The 27917-nt window shown below is 40.6% G+C and overlaps 1 protein-coding gene across 2 annotated transcripts; it reads left to right on the forward strand.

Moving 5' to 3' along the window:
- On the forward strand, window positions 1–27721 carry CPM (carboxypeptidase M). Of its 2 annotated transcripts, XM_066550033.1 has the most exons (8): window positions 41–192; window positions 15149–15246; window positions 22453–22625; window positions 23966–24150; window positions 24402–24572; window positions 25387–25539; window positions 26572–26720; window positions 27365–27721. In XM_066550033.1, the coding sequence occupies exons 2-8, from the start codon at window positions 15232–15234 to the stop codon at window positions 27602–27604; spliced, it is 1086 nt and encodes a 361-aa protein (XP_066406130.1). In that variant the 5' UTR covers window positions 41–192; window positions 15149–15231; the 3' UTR covers window positions 27605–27721. The 2 variants fall into 2 exon arrangements, with proteins under 2 accessions (XP_066406129.1, XP_066406130.1); XM_066550032.1 differs by lacking the exon at window positions 15149–15246 and having other exon boundaries at window positions 1–192.
- Window positions 27722–27917: the final 196 nt, after the last annotated feature.

Raw genomic sequence — 27917 nt, forward strand, 5'->3', positions numbered from 1 at the left:
AGCCCGCGGAGAGAGCTTCATCTGTCTGTTCCTAGGACGCGGTGGGCATCCTCATCCTCTGCCTGGCTTCTGCGGCGGCCGCGCTGGACTTCAAGTACCACCACACGGAGGAGCTGGAGGAGTTCCTGAGGGGGGTGCACGCCGCGTACCCCTCCCTCACCCACCTGCACAGCATCGGCCGGTCGGTGGAAGGTAAGCCGAGAGGAGAGACACTTTTTGTTCTAACTAATTCACAGGGCAGGTGTGGGTAAAGGTGGCGTGTCGTGGCTGCTTGCTGGCAGCGGGGCTGCTCTAACCAATCTCTGTGAAATTTCGTGTTCCTCTTGCTTAAGCGTGAATAACACACTCTGGCTGAAGCATCGTATGTGTCATCAGGGTAAAAGTTCTCCCAACATTTATGTTTCTGAGAATTGGAAACGTCCTAAGTGGCAATTTCAGAAAGAGGGCCGTCTTTATGGAGCGTAGAATGTGTGGGACCCCTTTGCCAAGTGCCCGTTCTGGGAAGGGCTATAATTAAAGAAGTGTGTTTCCTAACTTGTGGTTGTGTTAAAAATACCTCCTGATACAAGGTCCTGTGCTGTAGATGAAGAATAGGATTTCAGTCTCAAATGTTGTAGGAAAATGTACTGAAGTCAGTAATCACCTTTCTGACCTTATATTGATATTTTAATTTATCTCCCTGTGATTGGTACTTTCTTACCATAAATTTGGGGAGAAGTGGCTAATTTTTCAAAAGAGATTTAAAAGATTAAAGTCCACATGCTAATAAACACTAATGTACATCTGTTTAATTCTAAGAAAACAAACAAACAAAAAAAACCCCAAACTGCTTTACTAGATTTCAGTTCAAGAAACTAAATCACTCTGATAAGAGCTATAAAACTAGATAGAAAATCCATTCTTTAGAGACATCATCTGTTCCTCTAATCCCATTTTGTACCACTGGAAGGAGACATTTGTAGCATCTGTTATCAAATCCACACTTGTGATTAAAAAAATAAAAATCTGTGTTCTTCTTGATAGATGATCATGGAGACATTTTCATGGCTTCTCACTTGTTTTACCATGTATCTCAAAGTAGAAAAGGAATCTTAAAGTTATTTCGGCTGTGTTGGTTTTGGTTTCATCAAAGGCAGAATTAGATTGGATTATGTTATTCATCCATGCAAGAGGTTAGTTCCTGTAAGTACAGTTCTCTCCAGTGCAAACTAGCAATTATCCACATCCTCATTTTCATACCTTTAGAGAACTTAGCTAACATTGTGATGATAGGAATAGATTATGACTTTTCTGCCAGAAACTCAGCTGGCTTATCTTTGTGCGGGTAGGCAAAAGCCTTTCATCCAACCTGAGAGATTGGAACTCTGGCTTTTACATATCTAGATACCTGAAAGCTGATAACATAAGGTGTTCAACTTGTCTGAGTTCCATCAGCATGAAAACTGGAAAATCATCCTCTCTTGGTTGTGATGGAGCAATGCACTGAAACATCATTCAGATTTTGATATATTGCCTTCTGCTTTGCCAGACTCTGAGAAGAGAATTGTGTGGGCTCTCCTTGTTATTATTCTCAGTGCCACGTAAAGCAGAATGGAGGTGAAAAATGTGTAGTGCTCCTCTATTCTAAAAGTTTTTTTAAAAGTTAAGAGATTTCTACCTTTGTTGAGAAATGAGCCTTCAGAGTCACCTGGAACATGGCAGGGGACAGTACTGAATTAGGGTCTAATTTGGGGGGTGTTTTTGCTCATGCTAAAGGAAAGTTTTATGATAACAGTGGTTATAGAATTCTGGTGAAAATAAAGTTTCAATTTTGGTCCATGGGTTGAAATTCTGTTCCTCTATTCTCAGTAAAGCTGCTGCAAACAAGGCTGTCTGTGTGTGCACACACCTGTGTGGGTTTACTAGTGTTGTCCTCCTGCCAGTTTGCTAAACCATGGTAGCAAAATGTACTTCTTGATGACAAGAAACAAAAATTTATTTAAGTACTATAAAACTGAGATCAGTGTGATGCAGTAAGTTGATACTCCTGATATGAAAATTCTTGATGATGAATACAATATCCCATGGATCCAAGCAACACCTATAAAGTCAACAGACATTATTTTACTGTTATCATGAATGGCTATTGTTCCCACATTATTTGTTAATCTATGCCAAATTTTATCTAGTAATCTAGTATTTTATACTGCCATCTAGACTTGGATTATGAAGAATGTGAAGTAAAGGCTTGACTTTTGGTTGGTGTGTGTAGATTCAGAGCTCTGCAAGGATGTAAAAATCCAGCTCTTAGAAGTTGTGGAGGGTGATAGGGACCTGTGTATTAGCACTTCAGAAAGTGATCGTGTGTAGTTCTTTAAGAGAACTATTTAAACACTCTTCATGTCAGAAGCCTCAGCTGCTTCAGGCAGATCATAAAGTAATTTAGGTCTGGAGGCTATCTAGTCTGAGCTCCTGTTCAAAGCCAGGCTCACTTGAGAGTTAATTATGATGCTCAGGGCCCTCTCCACTCTACTTCCAAATATCTGCAAGGGTGGAGGTTCCACAGAGTCTCTAGGTACCTGAGCCACCTTGCAGCCCTTCAGCTGCACAGCTGCAACCCAGCCAGTCTGCAGTCTGTACCTGCATGGGATTATTTTCTTGAGTTGATTATCCATACATGGGGTTCTTTTGTTCCAGGTGCAGGATTTTGCATTTATCTTGGTCAAATTCCCTAAGTTTGCTGTCAAGAAATTCCTTCAGTTTACCAGGGGCTCTCTGAATGGCAGCCCTTGCCCTGATGAAGATATTAAACAGCATCAGCCCCAGTACTGACCCTTGAGGAATGCTGCTAATAATTTGCTGCCTCTTGAACCACCAGTTGTTCAGTCCAGTCAGCTTCTAGACTACTTTACTGTAGTCTAATCCATAATCCCAAATCCATAATCCCATCTTGTTTACAAAGACACCATGAGGGTGTCTTTGGACACTGGAACAGGCTGCTCAGGGAGAATCCTTAGAGACATTCAACATCTGTCTGAACTCAGTCCTGGGCAGCTGGCTGTAGGTGGCCCTGCTTAAGGAGAGGAGTGGGACCAGGTGACCTCCAGAGGTCCCATGCAATTCCCGAATCTGTGATTCTGTTGAAAGCTTTGCTAAGGTCAAGACTAAAGAAATAGGGTGCTTTGCTCCCTCTCACTAATTCAGTCATTTCTGCATAAAACCCAAAACAGTCAAGTGTGATTTGTTAGGGATAAATCTGAGGTGAGATTTACATAGTGTGTTTATTTGATGCATGTAGACTGTAATTGCAGTGTGCACAGCAGAATCTGTACCAAGATCCTCAATGGAAAACAAATGGAATGATGCCAAATTTGTTTTGTGGCGGTTTACATCACCATATAGAAATTCCCCCCTGCCAGATTACTAGGAGCACCTCTGCCAAATTACTGAAAACAATGTGTTCTAGACTGGCAAAGGCCTGTTCAGTCTCCAGATCTGATTTGGAAGCTATGATATTTAGTTATGTATCTCATCTGCTAAGCTGTTATCCTTAAATGAGGGGAGAAAGGAGCTTAAAAGATGTAGCTCATTGGCTGACAAAACTGAGTGTTACCTTTTGGTCTAATTTAGTAGGTATCATCACATCCCTCAAGATCTGTAGGTAATTTGGTCTGTGAGAAACTGATAGAGTCTTAGCAGCAGGTAGGCAGAGATGCGTGATGGCTCAGAAAACACCCTAATTCTTTTACATTGTTTCGGGTGTGTTGTTGAATAAAGTTATAAAAGCTTTTTGTCAGGAGTTCAGTTTTCTGATACATCAATATCCAACCTCAGAACAGAGTGTGCACTCTATAATAATAGAGGAACCTGCAGGGCTGCATCACTCTGGGATGGGAGAATGGGACCTGGTATAATCATATTAACCCATCCTGCCTAATGCCACCCCAGTGAGAAACTGACTGACTCTTAGCAAGCAAATCTTAGAGTGCATTACCACAAGGAAAACAGTCAATGTACATGTATGATCTGTGGCTTTTCATTGTTCAAGATACAGTGCTGTTGTTATTCTTTGAAAAGAAAATGAGGATGGTGGGAAGCTGACTTAAGGATTCTAACTGAACTGATGACCTCCTTAGGAGGACAAAACCAGCCAGGTATTGCAAGAATGGAGTAACTTCTGTAGTAGATCCACACTCTAAAAAGCCTTTTCAGATACACTCTGGATTGAGATAAAGTGATAGCATGCTAATTACAGCTTGGTTTAGATCTAGGTTTTCTGGAGGCCAGTCTGCATTTTTAGAATTCCAGTCAACTTTGGGACAGTTGTAAACATCTTCAGGCCAGACTCTGCTCACTGAGGGAAGGGTTGTGTATGGTTAAAGTACCCCTGTCTTTACTTAATGAAATTTCAAAGTTGACTTTATATATTAGTATCCCTTTGGCAGATTTCATCACTGGAGAGACAAAAACTAAAAGAAACTGACCAGATTTTGTTCTGGTTCCACTAGAAATTCTCAGAAATACCTTGCAAAAGAGCTGTCCTGAAAGCTTCTTTGGTTGAGAGCTATGTGGCTTAGTCATCCAAGTCATCTGATGCTTAGTGAACACCAATACTCAGTCGCTCTCTCTGTTGCCCTTGGACAGACACATTCTATTCATTAATCTTAAACACTTTGCTAACTTTGGGGGAAGTTTTTGGTTTTGTTTTTAAGTAGTGAGTCTTGCTTATTAGCATTTTGCAGTCCCTGCTCTGTGAACAGGAGACGCCGAAGTGTGCAGGGGGTGTGTGTATGGTTGCTGTGGGTTTTGTAGCTCAGGAGTGCAGGACTCGCCCGTGGCTGCATGCATGGGTTGTGCTGTGTGCTCAGCAGGGCTCCCAGCAGGCCAGGTTTCTCAGTGATAAGGGGCCTGTTGGGGCACTTTGTCCCCTTCCTGCCTGCATTCATGTGTTTTTCTCCTTGGAAAACAGGAGGGAATGAACATGCCCAGGTTTCCATCTGATAAGCAGCTGTGACTTTGGCAGTAGGGCGTGCTAGGGATTGGGACTCAGGTAGTGCTGTATGCAACGTGTGCCTGATAATAGAGTCAATAGAAAACCTGGGCAATTAACCTGTCCATCACTGCTCACCAGCATCAGTGGAATGTGTGCCCAAGGTGTGCCAGAGGTCAGCTTAGACCTCCTGACCCTTCTGACACTGTGCTGTTAATACCAGGTATCAACAGCAGGCATTTATGGGTGGCTGAGACCTTTAGGCATTTATGGTGAACAGGAGAGTGCTGATTTAAGGTTCACTGCACTTCAGTGAAAATATTTAATAATAAAAGGCCAGGTATTGTATTTGTCTCATCTACACATAAATAGTGTGTGTATGTAGCTGGGAACTCATTTTAAGTTATTTATTTTGACACAGTATGGAGGAAGCCTGAGTTACTGCCATCAATAGTAAAGTGCATTGTAAATTCTATTGAATTTACATTACAGACTTTTATGTTCTGGATGTTTTTACTTTTTTTAAAGTACTAGAAAAGAAGTTTTACTGCTGGGGAAAACAAAGCTGAAATACGTTACCCATAAAATGTTTGTTTTATTGTTTCATTGGGAATTATTATTATCAAGGGTTCTGGCAGTGCATAAAAATAGAATGAGAAGGTTTTATACAGCCCACTGTACTTCGAGGTGAATTTCTTGGTGTTACCCATTATTAAATGCTAGTGCCAGTGTTTTTAAAAGTAGGAAGAAAAATGAAAGGTAACAGAGAGAATTCTTTTTGTCTTAAAAATAAACAAATTGCCTAGATGAAAAATCCATAGCAAGTGTGTTGTCTTTAAAGACTACATTGCAGTTATTTTTTCTGTGGTTACATTATGCGAGGTATATTTGTGTAGAGGATTGTTACATTAGGTTTGTTCCATTTGACTGCTGCAGATGACTTTCCTCCTGTCTCCAGTCCTTGATAATGTCTCTTCTTCCCTTCCCTCCTCCTTATCTCCCCACAAATTTCCTTGCAGGCTTGTCATGCAAGCATAAAGCATAGATGATATAAACATTGAGGCTTTTCAAAGTTTGTTTTTAGAAACAAGAATGAATGAGACATTTTCTACTCTGGGGGCCCCATGATGCAAATAATACTAAAGTTGCTTAGCTCCAGTCCAGAATTCCTTGTAAAAATGGGCATTCTAAAACTTATTGTGATAGTTAAATTCTTATCCATGCTCGCTCACTTGTGAATTTTTTTGCCTGTTATGGGTCACTTGTTCTTTCCTGTCTCTCCTTATAACCATCTTTGTTCTTGTCTTTGACAGTATGTGTGACATATAAATGTATGTTAATAAGATTTTAAGTAGGTTTACATGTTCATTTTGGTATTGAGAAGGTGTTTGGGTTCACAGAGGGGCTTGATATTAATAGCCTTGTAATTTTTATTTGCAGCACATAATGTCCCTCACTGTGATGGGAAGGGGAAATAAAACAGGGAAGGAGTACTGGCTCCTTCATGGTTTATCTAGTGAAAACTAAATAATGACTTTAAAAACAAGAAGTATTAACTTGAATTCTTAAGTCTTCAGCTCCCAACTGAGCTTTGCTCTAAATCATGTGTTTAACTAGAAGTCACCATTACTATATTAGCTTTAGATTTTATTTGTCCTAACTGAAGCTAAAAATTCTATAAATGCTGAAATATAGATTCGTATATATTATCTGACTGCATCCTCTGGCAGTTTGACTCCCGTGATGAGACACAAGTAGTTTGTGTGCAATCAGTCCTCCAATAGCCAAGTACTAAGATTTTATCTGATGATAACAAGACTTAACTTTTCTTTCCTGTCAGTACAACTATGCTTTTCACATGGGTCATTTATAAAAAGCATATTGTTTGGTGAGCATCAGATGTTTAAAAGATCGATAAGCTTAGACATTACTCTTGGAGATGCAGTCACTGACTGCATTCCTATTCTCTTGCAGTGAAAGCAAAATTATTTGCTTAAGTTTTCTCTTCTTTACACTTGCTGTGAATTGGTCAATCATTTTTGTCCTGCCTTCTATGATCTCTCCTACTTAAATACACTTTCAGAAAATTTTGGAGGAAAGTTTGTTCATTTGTTTTTTTCCTGTGGAACATGCTGCATCAGAGATTTCTGTCCCAGCTTAAATAAATAAACAAAGTGTGAGGGGAACCTATCCTAGCAACATAGATCAAACATTTCTCCTATATAAACTGTTATCTAGTACTGAAGTTTTAATGTTGTAACTTCAAAATGGAAAGATCTGATCTGTTTAGAAATAGTACACTGTTCACATGAGTAGCATTTATTTAGAATCTGCCTTTTGAGAAAAATCTCTGTTCTCCTGCTTCCTCTCTACCTTTTGCTTTGCAGTTGTCTGGTTGCAGCATATATGTGTCAATCTGTTTTTCAGAGCAATAAAAGTCTTAGGGCTGCAGCCATCCTGTTTCCCATCAGCAAGACTTTGCAGCTTTCTGTGTTTGTTTAGAAACAGGCAGAATTGACTACTGGATATTGTAACTCACATCAGTGAAGTTAGCAATGCTCTGGAGCTTGTGTAACACAGAATCAGGAATTGCAGCTGGTGGATGCAGTATCCATATCCCTTTCTGGTGTTGAGGAAGTAATTATGTAAGATATTTTGTGTTTGGGGGTTTTGTTTGTTTTAAAACTAAGTGAAATATAGAACTCAGGGTACTAACAATGGTGCACAATGGGCATAAATGAATGTTTTTTCCCCCTCACTTGTTGTAGGATTCTGCATTCTGGAGCATTGTGCATACATTTTTAGCCCTGTAAATGAAATGTGATCCTAATCACAAGCTTACTTAAAGAAATAAAACTCTCATCTTGTGTCTGGGTTTTACCCAGATGGTCAATTTGTCTGCATTCTCCTTTTAGCTTGAGAAGAACTTAGTAACACACCCCTCCTACCCCACTTCTTTTTTAGTAGAAAAGTGTTTCTGGTGGCTTTCCATTCACTTCCCACAAAAGAAGAAGAGCAGTGTGCCCTGCATCCCTTCTGCCCAGCCTTTCTGCCTAGGACCTCTGGCTGTAGATCCTTGAAGGAACCAGTCTTGCTTATTTTCAGGGCTACCTAATTAAAGGTTTGCTGTGTGTAGCTATGGCATATTGTGTTCACATAAGTACATGGAGACCTACTTATGATACATTAATTAATTGTTTGCAAGACTTCTTACAGTGAAGCATTTAGTTCATTAGACAGTCATTCTGCACATGTTTTTGTGTAGAAGAGAGATCTAGATAATTTTTAGGGCTGGGATTTTTTTTTTAATGAAATCTGAATGTGCATGTGATTTCTAAACTTTCTGGAAGTTCTGCTTTTGGAACTTTTTTTATTAATTAGAAGATTAATTTTAAGAAGTGGACATGGAAAAAGATAATGCCTTGGACTGGCTGTAGATCTCTTCCCCTCACACGTGAGAGAACACTCTCCTTGTAAAACTGTTCACTCTTATAAGCTGTGCAGTGGCTCAAATGTGAGAAAGAGGGTAGAGGATGTTTCTAAGCAGATGATTCTGCAGTTTGATATCTAAGACTTACTTGTTGTTTTGGGAAAGGTCAGACCATGGCAGTCAGAGGCACTTAATTAAATTACTGTAGCTGCTATGTAACATGCTGAGCTCACAGTGGATTTAGGACAGTTGAGTTACATTTCCTGTTTGTCCCTAGCCAGTGTGTTCTGCATCCATGGTCTTGCAGTTACCTGGGGCATTTAAACAGAGCTTGAACACATCTGAAAAAGTAACATTTATCCTAAATCTAAAATAAAAGCAAATTCTGTTCTTAATAAGAAATGTACTCCTACTGTGTCCATTATTCCATTTTCCAAAGAGCAGCTAGAGAAAATTAGGGGAATAAGGTAGGCACAGATGCCTCCCCTGCTATGCACTTCAAGCAGTGTGCAGCCAGCATGGTTCTGATGAAGCATTTTCCCTGATCGTGGTGTGCCTAGAGTACAAAGCTTGCTTTGATACACAATTGCATTAGGCTGATCTCAAAATCCCAAGAATAAACAAAGACCATCATAAGGTGTTTGTTCAAGAGACTAAGGACCAAATTACTCTACTAGTAGATGGTGACACAGCCTGATCCTTAGTTGCTGCCTTGTGTCTTTGTTACCTTTCCTGAAAGCCGCTTGCTAGTGTTTCTAGAGACATTTGTTACCTGGTTTAGGAGAGAATCTGGAAATGCTGGTCGGACTAATGTAGCTTGTTAACTAAACCAGAAAAAGGTGATCATGGCAGAGACTGGATTAGTTTTTAAAAATTTATCTAGTCTCCATTTTTCCCCCTTCATTGAATTAAGTGGGGGGAGCTACTCAGTGTCTGGATTTGTAGGAGTCTGCTTGTCAGTGTTGAGATGTGTATGGTTGTGAGCTTCCTATTCTTGAGGCAAACATAATGTCTGAGATCTGACAAGGATTTATATGGGATAGGTGTAGCAAGTCTCTTGGTGAGGTACTTCAGTGAACTCAAATCCTCAAAGTGCACCAGTAACTTCTCGGCCACATATAAGCCACAACCTGTAGAATGCTCCTTCTGTTACCTTCAAGTGGCAGAAATAGTTCTACATCCTCTGTCTCTGGTGCTCAAAGTGTAGGCTAAACAAAACTATTGAATCTGGATAAATAGCACTTTAAAACAAACAACCCCCTGTCCCTTATGACCAGCTTGTGTTACAAGCAATCACTTTATTCATGATGATCCAATGGTACTATTGGTAATATTTATTGCTTTCAAATATACAATAGCTTTTCTGAAAATTACTAGATGCATACCAGTTTCATAGCTTTCTCAGAATATAACATATACCTTTTTAGAACTACGTTTAAAAACTTAGGGTGATAGAAACAAGAGTTTGTGAAAAGGGAAAAATAATCTATTTGGTTTCTGGGTGTAAATACGAAACCAGTTAGTGTAAATAGTAGAAAAAGCCTGCTCAGACTTCTCATCTTCTTAGTGAGCAATACAGAATAAGGTTAGTATATCTTAATTTAAAACCAGTATTCCCTCTGTGTTGTTTTTCTTTGGCTTTTACAAATTTATTTTTATTTCTTGATTTTTGTTCAAATAACCTGTAAGCTACTATTGTAGAGACTATGTTCTGCATTGGCAATTTTTCATTTTTGTATAAAGAGTGTGTTCAACTTGATTATGAGAACTGGAAATGGTACAGTGATGACTCAAATGTACATAGGAAAGAAAAGGTTGCTGTTCTCATAAGATCCAAGTCTTGTGAAAGTGTCCAAAGCAGCTATGGATCCCAATCAACGAAAGATTTAGTTAAACGTTTAGGAAGATAAGCAAGCATGTGAACAATGAATTGTTTTGACTCCCTTTCCTTCTCAAGTGCTTTGGATACAAATAAACAGTATCTAGTGTTTTTTTAGAGTCATTGTTTATTCCTTCAGTTCTGTTTATATGGTGCTGATTCTAATTTAGAGTGACTGGTGTAATCTCTTGGAGTAGATAGGAGCTGATTAAATAGTGGGAAATTGATATTTCTATTTACTTTTTGCTGAGAGAGAGTGCCTTGAGTCTGTAATGAGGGGTCTGTGGGAAGAGGCCAGAAGTATTAAATTTAGCAGTGGGCCCCACATAGTGACTGAATGGCTGTCAGTGGCTGTAGCCAGTGACAAATAATAAACCTGTAGCCAAATGTTACCTTGGGTGCTATTGGCTTTTTTCTGCTTACTAAGCACCATGCTGAATACTGCCAAACATACCTGGTTGATGTATGGGATTGATCTGTATCTCTTTATTCTTTAAAATAACTTGAAGACTTATAACTTTCTTATATTTAAAGTGTTCTAGCTCTTCTTGGCATATCAACTTTGTTCATTACTAATGCCAGTGTTACTACAGGCCAAGTCTTTAGCTAATCCATTCTGCCTCAGTATACCTGAAAGTAAAGAAAAATGCTCACAAAAGAATTTGATGTTCAGTTGTTCTTACAGATGTTTGTCTGATTTCAGCTTCAGGTATGTAGCTTATTTTGGCAGTGTTTTATTCAGTCTGGCTAGATTAAAATCACATATTTGTTCATATTTGTAAGGCAGTACTGCTACATCAGTCATTCTGATTAACCATTTCTGGTTATACAAATAATGTACTGGTACTTCAAATTCTCTTAGAATCTGAATCAAGCTGTGTGTGGTTTTGGGCAGTCCCCTTGCAGAAGAAAAGTTCCCAAATGGCATTAGATTTTCCAGCTTGAATTGGCAATGACAAATCAGAGTACCTCAGGGCAAGGGTGCTGCTGATGATAGTTTAGCAAAAGGAATTACTCCTGAAGTCCTTCATTAGCTGTGGTAGTGTTTTGCCCTGAGGAGGCTCATCTGCCTGGAGAAGAGAATGCTTAGGGTGGAATCTTGTCACAGAATTCTAGCACTTGAAGAGTGGCTACAAAGAGGATGGATCCTCTCTTTTCTCAAGAAGCCATGTGGAAAGAAGCAGGGGGCAATGGGTACAAGTTGCACTATGAGAGCTTTCATCTCAATAGAAGAAAATTTTATACAGTGAGAATCATTCACTGGAATGACTTCCCCAGAAACGAGGTAGAGTCCTCCCCACTGGAGGTTTTAAAGATGCAATTGAACAAAGTCTTATCTACGTTTCCTTTCCCATGTAGGGTTGGCCCAGATGATCTCTTCCTTCTAACCTGGGCTGTTAAATGGTTCTGAGACTGGTTCTATGATTTAATTGCTCTGGGACCTTGCATTCTAATGAGAGTTAATCTCTCTTCCCCTCCTCTCTGAACTGCACCTTTCTAGGTGGGGGCTGCTTCAACACAGATCAGCATTACAGCAATTCCTGCCCGTGAAGCCAGTGTGCAACTCAAGGCCAACCCAGGAGGACTGTAGTCAGTCTATTGCTTTTTCTTGGTCAAAGTGGTCCTCCCTGCAAACTCTTGAATCAGTACTCTAGCCTGACTGCTACTGACAGCGGGTCTGAGCCATTCCCCAGTCATTTCACTTCATTTCCTAGCCATAACTTTCTTTGAAATTATGAGTTTTTCATAAATGAAGCTGTAAAGAACAAAGTGAAGAAAAGCAGAAATAAAATTCAGAACAAAAACAGGAAGCACAATCCAGATTCTAACATCTACAAATTGATTTGATTTCTTTCCCAGTAGATCTGGAGATCAGTTTCAATTCTTCATTTTAATTACCGGGTTTTGTACATCTGTTTAGAATATGACACTACGTTGTGAACTAGTGGCAATGCTAGAAAACTTTTTAAAAAATTAAAAAGGCTTCTCATTCTACTAGAAGCTGTGTGGTCTGGCTCTGCTCCAATACAAGTCTTGTTTCTTGTCCTGAGACACAGAGTTAGAAACACACGTTTGTCTTTATCACTTGAAATATAGTTCACTAATTAGTTGACGTCAGTTTTGGTTTGGCAATTTGGCAGTGAGAAATGGCTTTTCAAGCATGAGAGGAAGCTTAGCTGTTCCCTTCAGGTACCAAACCAGAGTTATCTAGGCTTTGCTGATTAAAGGAAACCATCCATATGCTGAATCTTTTTACATGCAGTTAATTACAGCCGTATGGAAAGAAATCTTACATCATCCCTCCCAGATACACTATCCAGTACTGCAGGCTGAGCAGACCCAGGAATGTATTTTAATTGTTAATGGAAGGTTTAGTACTTCTTACAAGCTGGAAATGCCAGGAAATAATTGGTATCTCAGTTCATGGAAGTGTTTATCGTGTAGATGGCCCTCACACAAACTCTAAACAGTCGGAATACTAATGCAGGAACAACCAATTTACATCAGTACTTAATGTTAGTCCATAGTTAGCTCTTCGTTGTGTTTCCCATGAGTGAAATCCACAGTGAGAGCAGCAGGAACAAGTACTGCTGATGGCAAGACACTGAAAGTATTATTTTTTAGTTTGATACCAGGATACGCTATTATTTGTAGAAAATCTTAAATGATGGAAACATCTAGAGCACTTTATCTCTGCGTGGACTCTTTGCTTGAGTGTGTTTGATGATCTGCATGCAGTAGCCACCTTTGGGCTTGGGCTGTGGCAGAAAGGCTGCAGTCACTGCTGTAAGCAGGTGTGTTCCTCCTGGTGCAGAAGCCCACGTGGCAGCTGGCACCAAGGAGGGATGTCTGAACTTGCCTTCCAAAAGAGGGAATGAGAGCTGGGAAGCAGGCCTTAGAGGGCATAAGGACAAAGAATCATAGGAGCATTCTGGAAGGACTCCTTGGTAATTCATTGCAAGTTGCCCCAGGATACAGCTATAGAGAAAATGACACATTGCAGAGTTGGAAAATTGAGGTTGTTGTCCATGCTTGATTATGAATAACAGTTTTTTCACTACCAGGATTGTTTTCAGTTCCAAATATATGCTACTGCAGCAAGATTTGTCATCTATTTTCACAGAGCTGCAGGATGGTTGAGATTAGAGGGGCTCTGGAGGTTTTGAAAGGGAGAAGGGCTGGGGTGAGATGATTTGTGTGTTCTCTTTCTTTCCTTTTTGAAGAATAAAGTGATTAAAAGGTAGTGTCTTTGGGTTCTCCACTCTGCAACTTGTCTAGGCCTACAGAAATCAAACTTTTTATTTTTTTATGAACAGTGGCTCTACATACAACAAGGCCAAATAACTAGCTTTCTTCCTTACCAAATCAGTTGCCACAAAATTATTTTTAAAACTATGGATTGCTTGCTCACATTGTCCTTTAATGAAAGAGTCAGTAGCATCATCTCACAGCTTTGTGCATGGCGTGGCTACAGGGGTTGAACACCAACGTCTTCACCAATGTGGAACCAGGGGATACTGAGATCACTCTTGGTTGAATCTCTCAGCTCTCAACACTGTCTTGCTCTTCTTGGTCCTAAGACTCTGATTCTGTTAACTGAGGATATAGTTTGGCAATCACTGTCTTCAGTTTTGCCTCTCTTACAACTGTTTCAGTGCATCATCCAGTGTTGCTTCGTCCACTTCAAGTTTTTCTCCCATTCCTGAAGCCATGACCCTTGTGGTAGAGCTGCTGTGAGCCAGTTGCACAGCTGGAATAGAAAACAAAAATGCTGTGGCATGTGCATGACTACAGTGGCCATGCCTTCAGGAATGGGAAGCTGATACGTTCCAGAGTTTGTTTAGTGCAGATTTGATGACCCACAAAGCTTTAGGAAATAGGGCTTTTTATAGCACTGCATGTGGCAGTTCCTATGTTCTGTCTGTCCTGCAAGCAGCAGTGGTGGCTGGGCTCCTCTCAGACAGGTTGTGGGTCCCCACAAGCCCTGTGTGGAGCTGGGGACAGCTACCACACTGCAGGGTCTGGGCATTGGCAGTCTTTAGCCTGTCACTGCTGTTATCGAGTAACTGGTCCAGTATCATTGCTGCCATCTACTGAAACTTGAGTTTTCCACCTCACTGAGCAGACTAGTGGGAAGCACAGATTTGCAGATGAGGTCTGAAATGCCACAATATCACTAAAAATAATAACAAAAAAATCTCCTCTCCTCTCCCCCCTGCTTAAATGTGGACTTGCAAAATGTATGTATTTTTATTTTGGTACTTAAAGTTCAGCTTCTTGTGCAGCTTTAGTGGTCCTAACTAATACTCTTTCTGTAGCTATTAATTCTTTCCCTGCTGATATATTTGAAATATGTCTCTGATATGGCTCTTTCTGGCACCTCCTGTTTTCTGAGTAGTAATGCATGAATATGTTTAGCTTTTTTGTGTTGTCTTTAGTACAAAACCAGATGTTCTTTCTTTGTGATAATGAAAATTTCTGTATATATTTCAGAAAAGCTTTATGATTTAAAATTTTGGGGGGGGAAGAGTGGTGTTATTTGCTAAATTTAATTTGAAAAGTGTTTATTACAAAAAAAAGAAGAGCCTTCTTTTCTAGTCCTAGTTAAATGCTTTAGAAATTGCAGGGTTTATTATGTACTTGGGCAGAAGGCAAAACATATTTATTCCTATAACTAATATTGCAAATATTCATAGAATAAAAGAACCCCACAGTCTACTTTGATATGTTGTATATAGGACTGAGTGGGCACCAATGAAATACGAGGATTTGTACAATGGTCTTAATGACCAACTCTTTTTATTCTTCTAAGGCTTGTATAATTTTACACTTGTTTTAAAAAATGTCTTTTCCCCTTCCCCTCTTAAAGGTAGAGACCTGTGGGTTCTTGTTCTGGGAAGGTTTCCAACCCATCATAAGATTGGCATTCCAGAGTTCAAGTATGTTGCTAATATGCATGGGGATGAGGTACGTTTCAATTTTTGCAATGTCATTTATACCAAATACACTGTACCAGAGGTTTAGAGCGAGCTTCTCTCAGGCATGTTCTTTTTATTATTGACATATTTCGTAACTCAAGGAAGACAAAATATGTGTGTATTTATTGAGGAATTTTCAGAATAAAGTTCCCTTGTTCTGGTGGAAGGGCCTTAGGAGACCTTACATCATGGTGCAGAGTCCAGCAATCCTACACTCAAGACCTCTCTTAAGTAGAGAGCTTTGTCTTCTCCACGTGAGTAAACCCAGAGGCTTTAAGTTTCCCAGCAATGAGTCAGATGCAATAGTTTACTTGTACATTGTTATTGCCTAGGCATGAAATATGACTGATAGAAATCTTCAAATACTTCCTAAGATTAAACAATAATTGCTGTGAAGCATCAAATTATTTATTGTAGGAAGAAAATTTATCTTGGGAACCTTAAGCTAGGAACAGCTAGATTCACCTGAGATAATACAGAGTACAAGAAACACAGAGTACAAGAAAAGAAAAAGCAATGCCAGAACAATAGACTTGCTCTGGGAAGAATGCCCACTTATTAATGATCAAGGAGAAATTATGATTATGAGACTACCTGGTGCACTACTTGAATCTGAATCAGAAAGAATCAAAGCTTTACTGTTCTCTATAGTACTTTTTTGCTTTATATTTGTTTTATTCTTTGCCTTTACCTGATTATATTAGTCATCTGCAGGATGAATTTAAACTGCACAATATGTTTTTATGCAGTCTTTCATGTGAAGGTTAAATAATTTAACAGGAGTAGCAAGGTATATACGTATATATATGTTCTAGACTGTGAATTCCCAAAACTAAGAAAGATGGATGTAGTAGCAAGTGTATCCTGTGCAAAGGGTAACATGTCAGGAGTTACTGCTGTGTGTGAGCACTTGCACGCCTACAGGCACTTTGTGACACTATGTGCCAAGAATTTTCCCCAAGTTAGACTAGTTTCACCTTGTTCAACACTGGCCTTGCTCAAAGTGCTGCTGGGAGTTTGACTGCTTGGGAGTTTAACTCTGTGTGGGAGGAAGCTGGTTCATGGTGTCAGGTGGGTACATTTGTTACTGGGTGCCCAAGCTAGGGTTTGCAGCTCCTGGAGCACACCTGGTGTGTGTCACCAAGGTGTCCAGGAACTGAGGCTCCATCCCACAGTCCCTGCAGGCTGCTGAAGGGGATGGCAAACCTCTGACTGTAAATCAGCCAGCTTTGGTGGGGAGGAGGTGGAGGACAGGATATGATCTCATCCAGGATGGGCTGGCTTGTAAATCCAATATTGCTGGACTGCAAAAGGCCACACATACTGAAGTCTCCACAAGGAAGCACCCCTGTCATTATCACTGCCCAGCTGGATATGCATAAGGAGCTTTGACCATAGAAACACACATTGTTTGCACATCCACAGGGCTGGGAATTCCTGGGGATTGACAACTCAGATCACTGCCTAGGATCTGAGTTTTTTATTGACTTCATGAGGAAATTAGGCTAGGTTTTCTTTTAAAGTCAGACACAGTGCCAGATGGTGTGAGGAGGGTTGATCCTTGAGCTGCCTGGCTAAGGCGTCCAACATTCCAGTTATTTGTCAGACCAAGCTCACACCTAGGGAACGTTCCAGAAATAGAGCTATTCCTCCTTTTCAGACCCTCATGATGATTTTTGCTATATGTGGTTTTTGGGTACATACAGGTGAAACAAATAAACATACAAACACAGTTGGTGTTTGGAACTTTTTTAAATCTGATCATAATGCATTTCAGATGGCAGGAAATTAATTTCTCATATAGAGAAGTATTGGAGAACTTGAATATTTTTTCCCCATAATCTAAGATTCTGCTGGACTGGTCTCTGGGGACAGAGTCAACTACCCCTATAATATATTAGGCAGATAAGCTTTGCACTAATTATACAACAAGCTTCAACTTGTATGCCAGAGTCTTTCATAAATTGAAATGATGGGATTATGGCTTCATTGATCCAGTCAGGCCTTTTGTGCTTCAGTGACATTTTCCACAAAAGATAAAAAATGAGAAGTTCTGTTCTCAAGTGTTGTTTGGTGAAGCCACCCTTCCAGCCTGTTATGATCACGCATATGAAACTTAACTTTGACTCAGCTGGCCCACTGCTCCAAAAACATAAAAGTTGGGGTGGAACCATTACATGTGTGGGCTGTTCACACGTGCTGCTGGAAGAAAATCTAGGTTATTTGGAAAGCTGCCCAATAGGGAAGTTCTAATAAAGTAATCTGAGTATGCAATACTGTGAGAGGAGTATTTTTTTCAGAACTGAAAGGATTTATTTTTTTAAGTAAGTTTATTTTTCTTGATACTCTAAGACATAACCAGCCAAGATTTAAAAGATTGTAATTTTGTGTTCACTGTTGCCAGATAGAGTGAACTTTTGCCCCAGATCCACTGAGAGGCAACAAAAAACTTCTCCCATTCTTTATGTTGCCTGCATGAAGCTGGACACCATTTTTAGCAGTACTTTTTGTTTAACCTGAGCCAAATGAAAACTGATTTAAGCTAACTTTAATCAAGATGATGGTAACTGACTGCATAAAATGCATAAGCCTGTGAAATATTGTTAAATTCTGCAGGGGGAAGGTGAGGGAGAGGTTGCCTGATCTTCTGGGGCAACTCCCATTCTGAATTAGACAGCAGCCCCTCTTGTCCCAGTCTTTTGCTCTTACTTGAAAGACCTTCTCTTTCCAAGTCACACGCCCCTCCCTGAGGAAGAACTCCTGCTTAACATCAACCACAACCAAACCCCCAGATACTCCTAAGTCACAAATGGAGCAAAACCATTTGGACCCTCTGTGCCAGTGACTGGAGTGCATTCTGTACAAACAGGATCTAATTGGAAGGCTCTTCCTGAGCCATGGATATCACTGCAGGGAAACCCCTTATGGAAAAGCACGTGTGAACAAGCTGTGAACTTCCTGGGTGCTTCTGCTCTCCCCCTTTCCTGTGCTGAGTATAGGGCTTTAGCTTTCTGCAGCTGCAGTGTAACGGGGCCATCACAAGATAACTCTTTCTCAGGATGGCAGTGCTGATATCAGTCCTTTTCTTTTAGAGTGTCCACTTCTCATCACTTTATTTTCTCAGCATATAAAATAGCAACGATGCAAATAATATTAAATAATGTGATCACTTATTTATAATAAACATTAGTTTATTTATAATAATATAAATAAAACACTAATATAAATAATATAATAATGTAGTAGTATAAAATATTATTAAAATAGTAGTATTTTTCCTGTTTCACTGTGTGAAACTGAGCCTATACTGATAGGTCTGGACTAGCCTATGTGAAAGGATATGTTTATCTGCTGTCTTATCTTGTGAAATAAGTTAATACCCTATTTTCCATGTCATCATAGACACAGTCATATCCTCAGTAGGGTTTCCTGAAATATTAGGGCTTAAGTGATTAAGGGCTGGAGTAGATTTATTTGTGATCAATATAATGGAGTCTTTAAGAATCACCAAAAAATAAGCTAATGAGGCTTGTGCAGAATTTCTTACACTTATTTCTAAAAAATTAATGGAAGCTGCATTTACACTATCAAAATACCACTGTTGAAAAAAAGGCTGTTTTTTTATCATCTGATTGCACAAAAAAAATACTGCATGTACTGCACAACTTCTAGAATACTTGCATATACTGCTATGAGGAACCCTAAATCCATATTCCTGTGTCCCAGCCCTGTGTGATATGTTACTGAAGTGATATGAAGGAAACAGCATTTGCTCTAGGAAAAACCCCACTATTTATAAAAACATTTATTGTATAGTAAACTATTTTCCACCTAGCTTCAGTATTAGCTGATGTGATGTGAAAAAAGGTCACAAGCATCAGAAATTTAAAAACTCAAAACAATCAAATCTCAATGCTAACTACAGACTTTGAAAAAAGCTGGATGTTGCTGAGGTCTATTTCAGCACATTTTAACACTGCCTTGCTGCAGTTACTTTTTTCCTTATCTTTCTTCACACTCTTCTGAGTGGGTAAAGAAAAAGCTGCCCATGTCTCAGCCAGGTAAATCCTGAAGCTGGTGGAGTTTGTCCAGGTGGTAAGAACTTGTGCCAGTTACTGGTTCAAAAGCATTTCCTTCAGTGATAGACCAGAGAGCTGCACTTGCCTGTCATACATGTGGTATTTCTCAGATGGCCATAGAGATTGCTGCTGCAGAAATGAAGGGATGTGTGCCAAACCTGGCACAAGCCAGTGGTGTGTTTTAGCCAAGAAGGGCAGCCCCAGTGGGGTGTGTCCCAGCAGTGCATGATAATTAGAGCAGTACAAGTGTTAAAAATAACATCCTGCAAGTGTAGCATTTCAGTGGGAAACCAGGCTGGCCTGCTGCTCACACTGAGCTTCCTTAGGTGGGGTTGTGCCTGGTATGCTGAGCCTGGCCTGTGGGGCAGCCAGGGCTGGAGCAGGGAGCCAGGCAAGGCTGTGCTGCCCTGGAACAGGTCCTTCCTGACTGTTTGGATCTTTCTTTCAACATCGTTCAGCTTAAAAACCAGGCCATGTTTAAGGAGAGAATTTTAATAATAAAAATGGGCAGAGTCCATCCACCCATAGTCCCCTGGTATTAGGTCTCTATCATGTGGTAACAGCACTGCTCTAAACCCAGGGCTGCTGCAGTAAAGTGTTACAGCACAGGTGCAATTGCACCCAACCTTAATCTCCTGACTGGCTGCTGCTCAGGCTTCTTGAGTAATCCCTGTGGCACTGAGCAGGGTGCTGACACAGCCCTGCCAGCAGGCAGAGTCAGAAGTTTAAAGGATTTGTGTACAGAAGCAGCAGTTGCACCCTTTTCTACAGCGTTGATCCATGTCCTGACACATGCATGCTTCTTCATTCAAGGCTTCTCCTGAGGATCACTGGAAGCCTTTCCTGCTGACTTTCTCCCTTTGGGGCACAGGAGGAAGCTGACATCTGAAAGTGCACAGAGAAACTTAATGTCTAATTGTATCCCTCAGGTGGGAGAAAGGGATTTCCTTTGCTTTTCTGTCACCCATCCTGTGAAATACAGTAGCACAATCTTCTTTGGCATCTCATCTCCCCTGAGATACTGCAATCAAAGCTAAATGTTCATGTCCTCTCAAAGCCCAGAACACATACATGCTGTCTCCTGCTCTTCTCTCTATCTTCATCTTAAACCTGAGGCTGGTAAAGGTGTCTGTCCAGTAAGGTTACTGTCAGCAGCCTACCTTCAGTGTGTCTAGATCCTTTATTTGAAGCTCTAAAATAAAACTAAGTGACTCACAACTCTTATCCAGAGCCACTCCTGACCTCTGTAGTAACAGGGTAAAGCTGGACTGAGCAGGAGATGCTTTCCAGGGCTTGATCCAAACTTGACCTTGAACTTTCCCAGAAACAAAAATTTTCCCTCAGATACTTCCAGATGTGCTTTCCCAAGCAATGCAGGGTGCTCTGGACCAAAACAAAACCAGCCCTCTGTTACCACTCCAAAACAGTGGTAACAAGTATATTCTTCTCTGACAGTGTAATCACCCCAGTGCCAGCACTTTTATGATAATCTGAACTGCCTAATGTCCTGAGTACAACAACAGCTATACCAGGAATCCTATAAAATAGTTGGTAAAACACTGTACGTGTAAGTAAATCAGGGATTAACTTTTAACTTCAAACAATATAATCTGTGAAAATCTGGTCATCTTTCATTCTTTGTAAACATTGTTCTTTTCCACCACATTCTTTTGTCCCTTTTCTTTTTTTCCCCTTTCTGCTCCTGCTTCTCTACCCTTTCTTTTTGGGACTTATTTTGGTCAGGCACTGGAGAGCAGTACAGTAGGAGAAGAGCACTCTCCCATGTTCTCCAGGCAGCAGTCCAGTCTTGTCTCTGTGGTAGAGCTATTCTTGCTGATTCTGAGTCTGGTAACTTCCTCTCTCATGCCCAGGGCCATGAGTTGGCTGATTTCTCTCCTCTCCTGTCCTCTCCTCTCCTTTCTTCCCCCACCCTTATAATGTTCCCAAGATGTCTATCACCCTTTTCAAGAGCTGCCTGTACAAGACAGGTTCTGTTGCATCCTGTCTTGGATTTCACAGAGTGTGTTTATCAAACCTGCAGAGCAGTCTGTTTTCACATACTCAGGTGCTGGTTTAGATCCTGTTGTGATATACGAGGCTTTGTTCTTGGAGATAAAGCAGAGATAAGTTATCTCTAGAACTCATCTACTTGCAAGTCTTGGTTTATTCCCTTTCCAGACAGGGTTTAGGATCCCTAAAGCACCCTTGAGGCATGGGTCACAGTGGTGTGGAAAGTGCCCCTGGAAAGCCAGGCTCAATGAACACTAGCAGTGGATTCTGGGGTAGAATAGAATTGTCCTTAACTCTTGACACTATTTTGCCTAAAATCTGATAGACTACAGGGAGATGTCAGCTTTCATGACTTCCACAAACTTATATGAACAAAAATGTTTAGCTTTTTCTCTGCAACTACCTCTCCTTGATCTAAAGTCCGTATCCAAATATCTTTCCACGTCCTTTTCTAAGGATTTTTTTGATTTCCCCAATGCACATGCTCATGACATTAAAATAAAGCAATGTAACAGAAGTATCTATGTGGCCTCTTTGATCTTGTATTAATATTGACTTCCCATAAATGAGGATCAACAAGACAAAATCCTGCTCTGTGGCATCCTGGAAAACGTGGCAGACTTGTCCTCCCTTCCTTCTGAAGCTCCACTGCCAAGTGGTGCCACACAGTGCTGGCACTCGTGTGTGGGGTCACAGCACAGAGCTGGAACCCTGCAGTGGGACTGAGAAAATGCAGAGGAGTGTTCCCAAGCCCACATGATGTTTATCAGGCAGCTTTAGTTTTTGTTATAGCTGTTCCTTATCCATGCAAGATTTAAGCTGTGCATCTGACACAGTCAGCTTCCTATTATACAAAAAGGTCTGGTTGATCTGGGTTTAAAACCCTTGTGAAAACCCTCCAGTGATTCCTTTAATCTATTCAGTTGCTTTAAATATATTTAGGGGAGAGCATAAAACAAAGTAATGTGGATCAGTGTGCTCTCATATGCCTTGTATGTCTGTGTAGTCCATAAGAAAAACCTGGAAGTTCAAGGCAGTGGATATTTATTTATTTATTTTCTTCTTCCATATCAGACTTAAAGTAAATTTTGTGCTTCTTTACACAGACTGTTGGGAGAGAAATCCTGCTCCATTTGATAGATTTCCTGGTGACCAGCTATGGACGTGACCCAGTTATTACCCGGTTGCTCAATAATACCCGGATTCATATCATGCCAACCATGAATCCTGATGGATTTGAAAATACAAAAGTGCCTGATTGTTATTACACACCAGGAAGGTAAGGGTGGCTTAGGAGGGTGGGAGAGGTAAAATAAATGGGTGGGGAATAATAATTGCTGCTAGCCAGAGGACTGAATCACACTTGGTGGAGAGCAGAGTCTACAGGATGTGCTAGGGCTAATTTTTGCCTGTGCCCTTCTGAAGACACATTGTTATGGCATAGAGTTTCTGGAAGATTGAGTCAGACTGGTGTTTATATGTGGTGGAGCCAGAAAAAAATTGGTCAGAATTGGTGTAATGACCTCACCTTTTAGGCAGGAGACCCAGGCTGTGAATACAAGCACAATTCCCTCTTCTCTAGTACCTTTAGAGTGCTACAAGAAAAGAAGGAAAATTCCACCCACAGGGATATATTTCAATTGGAGAGTTCTGTAACCCTTCTTAATGAGAAAAGGTGTGTCTAAGCTTGTTGAATGGACTTTAGCCATGTGTTTAAAAATCATGTTGAATGTGGATTTAGTAAGGAGGAGTTTCACAAGCAGAGCTGCCTATAATAGGTTCTTTGCTAATAGTGATGGTAGGGAAAACCTACACAGAAGAAAATATAACTTGGCATTGCATCCTGTGCTGCTTTTACATTATTTATTGTGACTATTGCAGAGACCAAAAAGGGGATGAAAAGCTTAACAAGCTAGAAGAGGGAAAGAGACAGTGAGAAAATGGGAATAAATGCCCAAAGGACAGATTTGGAATGTGCAGAAGAAGCAAACCCATGAGCTGGAGGTTCTCTTGGATCACTGGCCTTGGCAACATCAGAAACAAGTGAAAAGAAAGTTTAGGCAGTTTAGTTCTTCTTTAGGTGACCAGTGTAGTCCCTCCTTTTTATTAAGAAAAAATGTATTCCTTGGCAAATAGATGGGACTTGTATGGACCGGGTATTTTTTATCCCCTCACTGTCAAATAGACAGAGTTTACAGACTGAGCTCAAAAATTATCACAGTCAACAGTGAATACCCTCTTCATTCCTGTGCTGACCTAACTGAGAGAAAAAGCAAGAGAGTGTTTGAACAGGCTGGGCGTTAAGGTTCAGGGAGAATAAATGCATCCTGTGTTCGACTCAGTTTTTTTCTGTCTGTTGAGAGTGAGAACAGCCCAAGGGATACAGCCACTCAATAGTTGCCTTGGTCTTCCATACAAGCAGGAAAAACACATACAGGAAGAGGACAAAGTCCTTCTGATCTGGCTCTGGTTTTTCTAATTCAGTTATCAGTAGGTGTACATTCTGTGTGCAAGTTAAATATTCTCTATTTCCATTTAGAAATGTTTTATTGTGGCCTATGAAAATGCCAGTGCTGCCAGAAGGCAAACAGTAATGGGACTTTCTTCTCTCTTTCTAAGGTACAACAGGAACGGAGAAGATCTGAACAGAAATTTTCCTGATGCCTTTGAAGACAACAGGGCCATCATTCAGCCAGAGACTCAAGCAGTAATGGACTGGATCAAAAATGAAACGTTTGTTCTCTCAGCAAACCTGCATGGGGGTGCCCTGGTTGCCAGTTACACCTTTGATAATGGTAACCCAGGTAAGCTGCTGGCAAACTCTGTTCTCCCACAACTTACTGGGTTTAGGAACATTGGCTGTACCAAAGCAAAATTTATAAGGGTTCCTGCAAAGTTCCTCAAGCTTTTGAGCTGGGATGGGCAGAATTTTATAAACCCCATCAAAATTCATTGCCTGATATGGCCTTTTGGGAGATGTTTATCCTGCATGTAAGCCAACACTGTGTGTTTTACCAGTAATAAGAGTTGCACAATGGCTGTCTTCACTCTGCAGTTACTGGCTCTTTGAAAGGCTATAGCAGATCTCCAGATGATGATGTCTTTATTCACCTGGCAAAAACCTATTCTTCCAACCATGCCAGCATGTACAAAGGGACGGGCTGTGACAACAGGCAAACCTTCCCAGAAGGCATTACCAACGGGTTCTCTTGGTACCAGCTGGAAGGTAAGAATGTCATTGATATTTCATGCAGCTGCTCCTGGTAAGATGTTTTCTCACTTTCTCCCGCTGTCTCTGATGATGAAAAGGCAGTGATTTTAGTCAGAGTAGAGGGCTGATGAGGGAAGCAAGTCAACTCATTCATGCAGATTCTGTGAGCAGGACCTGGATGTTTTCAGACTCTTCCAGCCAGCAATTCCACAAGTGAATGAGGCAGGCACTGCTGTTTGCCTGCTTCTGTGCCCTTGCTTAAGGCCTGCAGTAGCTGTATACGTTACATATGTGCACACACTGCTTGGCATCAAGATCTTCTTTCAGAAAGAAAACCAATCTTCTATTCATATGTCGTCCATTTTTTAATGTTTAATTAGGGAAATAAAAGTTTTCTTTATTGTTTATGTGTAGCCAAATAGAATATGGGGCTTGTGCACTGTGTATGTTGTTTTCATTGTATTAAAAGACTTAAAAGGGTCTTGGAATGGCTTTGGCAGTGGCAAATCCTATGCCAGCCTAACTGTCCCTTTTTAGATGGAAAAGCTTGAATGAAGTCAAAGACCCATCCTTTCTCAGCCACAATCATCATAATTTCCAAAATGAAGTATGTTTTAGAAAACAACACTCTATGAGTAACTAGAGTTAATTATTAAGTTGGTTTTTCACAGGAGGCAGTAAATACAAGTGTGGCATTGAGGCATAATTTATCTGAATTACTTCTCTTACAGGTATGATGCAAGTACCAACATTTTAACTCTCCTATTTGTCTTTTAATTTGACCTTAGTGTTTCTTTGCAGCTGAAAACACTTTTATTTCACTTTTAAGGTGGAATGCAAGATTACAACTATGTCTGGGGACAGTGTTTTGAAATTACACTGGAGCTGTCATGCTGTAAATATCCTCCAGAAGAGCAGCTGGGAAAGTTCTGGAGAGACAACAAAGTTGCCCTGATCGAATATATCAAACAAGTACACCTAGGTGGGTATGGGAGTGGGGGCAGAGAGAAAACTGGGGCCAGCTTAGAGGGAACTCCTCAGCAGCTGGGTCAGTGTCACAGCTCACAGGGGACAGATCTGGTGGTAAATTGGAAGCTTCTGAACAGGAAGTGCTACAAAGCCAGGGGTGGGTAAGGCAGGAGAACTTACAAGTGTGTCAGGCGAGGGGCTACTACAGGTGTGCAAGGGGTTAAAATGTGCTGGGGCAGGAGCAAGGGGCTGGCCCTGGGGGCTGTCTGACCATGCACTCCCCCCCTCCCCTCTATTCCTGAGCAGCCTTGGGATAATAATAATTTCAAAGGTCTCTAAGTGTATGTGTGCCTCAGCATTCGTGTCATGGTCTTTGCTGCTTGGATTTTGTAAACTTGAAAGGCTTCTCTAGGTGTGATCCAACTTCACATTTGGAAGAGAACTACTGCTTAGTGAAGCTGTGGTGCTTTACAATGAGTTGGAGAGTTTGCACAAAACCGTTGCTTATCTTGCATTTTGTTGCCCTAAATATCTGACTGCTGTTTTATCTCTGCCTGTGTTGCCTTGAAGAAGGTGTGTGGGAATTAAGGGAAACTACTTCATAAGCAGACATTGTTGGTATTCTGCCTTTGGGAAATACTAGACAAGAGGCTGACTTATTTTAAACCACAAAAAAGAAGGGGGGGATGTGTGTGTGTGTTTGTGTGCAAAAATTGCCAAACCTGTAGGGAAGATTGAAGCCCTTCAGTAAAGGACATACAGTAAGTGTGTATGATACCTTCAGCAAATGAGATTTGGAATATTAGGAGATTACAATGCTGCTTTCTAATTTAACATGAGGGTAAACGATTAACAACAACAGCCAAGGATTTTCTGGTTTAATTCCCTTGAGCAAGGCCAAAGTGACTAGTGCTAGTACTAGATGTGCTGAAAAGTGGCAAAATAGCCTTTGAGGGCACGCAGCAACAGAACAGTCTGCCTTTCTCAGAGAAGGAGGTTCGCCAGTTACACTTCATGATCTTTCCCTCCTCTCCCTTTTTCATAGGTGTCAAAGGCCAAGTTACTGATAAGAATGGGAATCCTATTCCCAACGCCATCGTGGAAGCCAAAGGAAGGCCACATGTCTGCCCCTACAGAACAAATCAACAAGGGGAGTACTTCCTTCTCCTTTTGCCTGGGACATATGTGATCAATGTGAGTATGCAGCCTTACTGAAATATTGGTTCCAATTGCATTGAGGTCCTGAGCACAGTGAGACTGCAGCTCAGCTGTGAGCTGAGCAGCTCAAGTCATAGATAGAAGCTGTAAAGACTCTTTAGCAGACTTTAAAAAGACTATGTATTTAAATATTAGTCAGCAGAAAGGAAATTTTTTGATGCAGTCCTCAGTGTCCAGAGATAAGCACTCCTTGGACCTTGGTGGTGGAGCCAGCTGGGATGAGTCTGGAGCACGGCAACAGGAGCTTGAGGTGTTTGAAACAAACCACGGAGCTCTTGCAGGGTGAGAGGGTGGAGCCTGGGATCTGCAGCAGGGGCTGACACCACCATGGGTGACTGTCATTTCCTTGGGTGAAAATGCTTTCTCTGTGGAAGTCCAAACATCCGTGCCCTATAGGTTCTGCCTGTTGCCAAAGGCTTATGCTTGAGCATCACTGCAGGATTCTGACTCTTGTACAGCAAGTCTTATTGCTATAACATGGAAACTTCATTCTTTTCCCAGTCCACATTCTCAAATGTATCTTTAGAACATTTTGCCCTGTACATTTAAAGTGTAAATATTGTTTCACACTTGGAACTCATTGTTTCAAACCAAGGAAGAATTCTTGTGTTTGCTCCTAGGCTACTGTACCAGGATTTAAATCCATGCTGAAGACAGTGGAAATACCTGACAACACTGGAAACTTCAGTGCTGTGAAACAGGATTTCTCTTTCCCAGAGGTCTCAGAAAAGATCAGCTCAAAAGTTGCTTCATGTCCCAAAACTCCCCTCTACCAAGAGCTCACACGGGCTTCAGCCGCAGTAAAACCAACCGTACATCTCTTGGTTTTAATGACTGTTGTGCTTGCAATTTTCAAATAAAGTCAGGAATGACAAAGGGAAAGGCAAAATCTTCCTGCACAAATGTGGCTTTTCAGAGAAGGAATTGTATATGCAAACAAAAGTATGTTTTTATAAACCAGATTCTTAGATTCACAATCAAGTTTACTGTATTTTGTAAAATGCTGGTTTGACAATTGAATGTTTTACTTTACTTATAGTAGACATATTTTTAATTGTAACAGACTATCATATTTTTCTATGTAAATATTTTACTCTGAAGAAATTTCAGACACTCTATGCTGATAACTGTAGAATTTTGATGCAGAAAATACAAAAACATTTTGAAGATTTT

The sequence above is a fragment of the Molothrus aeneus genome, chromosome 5 (genome assembly GCF_037042795.1).
Source record: "Molothrus aeneus isolate 106 chromosome 5, BPBGC_Maene_1.0, whole genome shotgun sequence".
NCBI classification, from domain to species: Eukaryota; Metazoa; Chordata; class Aves; order Passeriformes; family Icteridae; genus Molothrus; species Molothrus aeneus.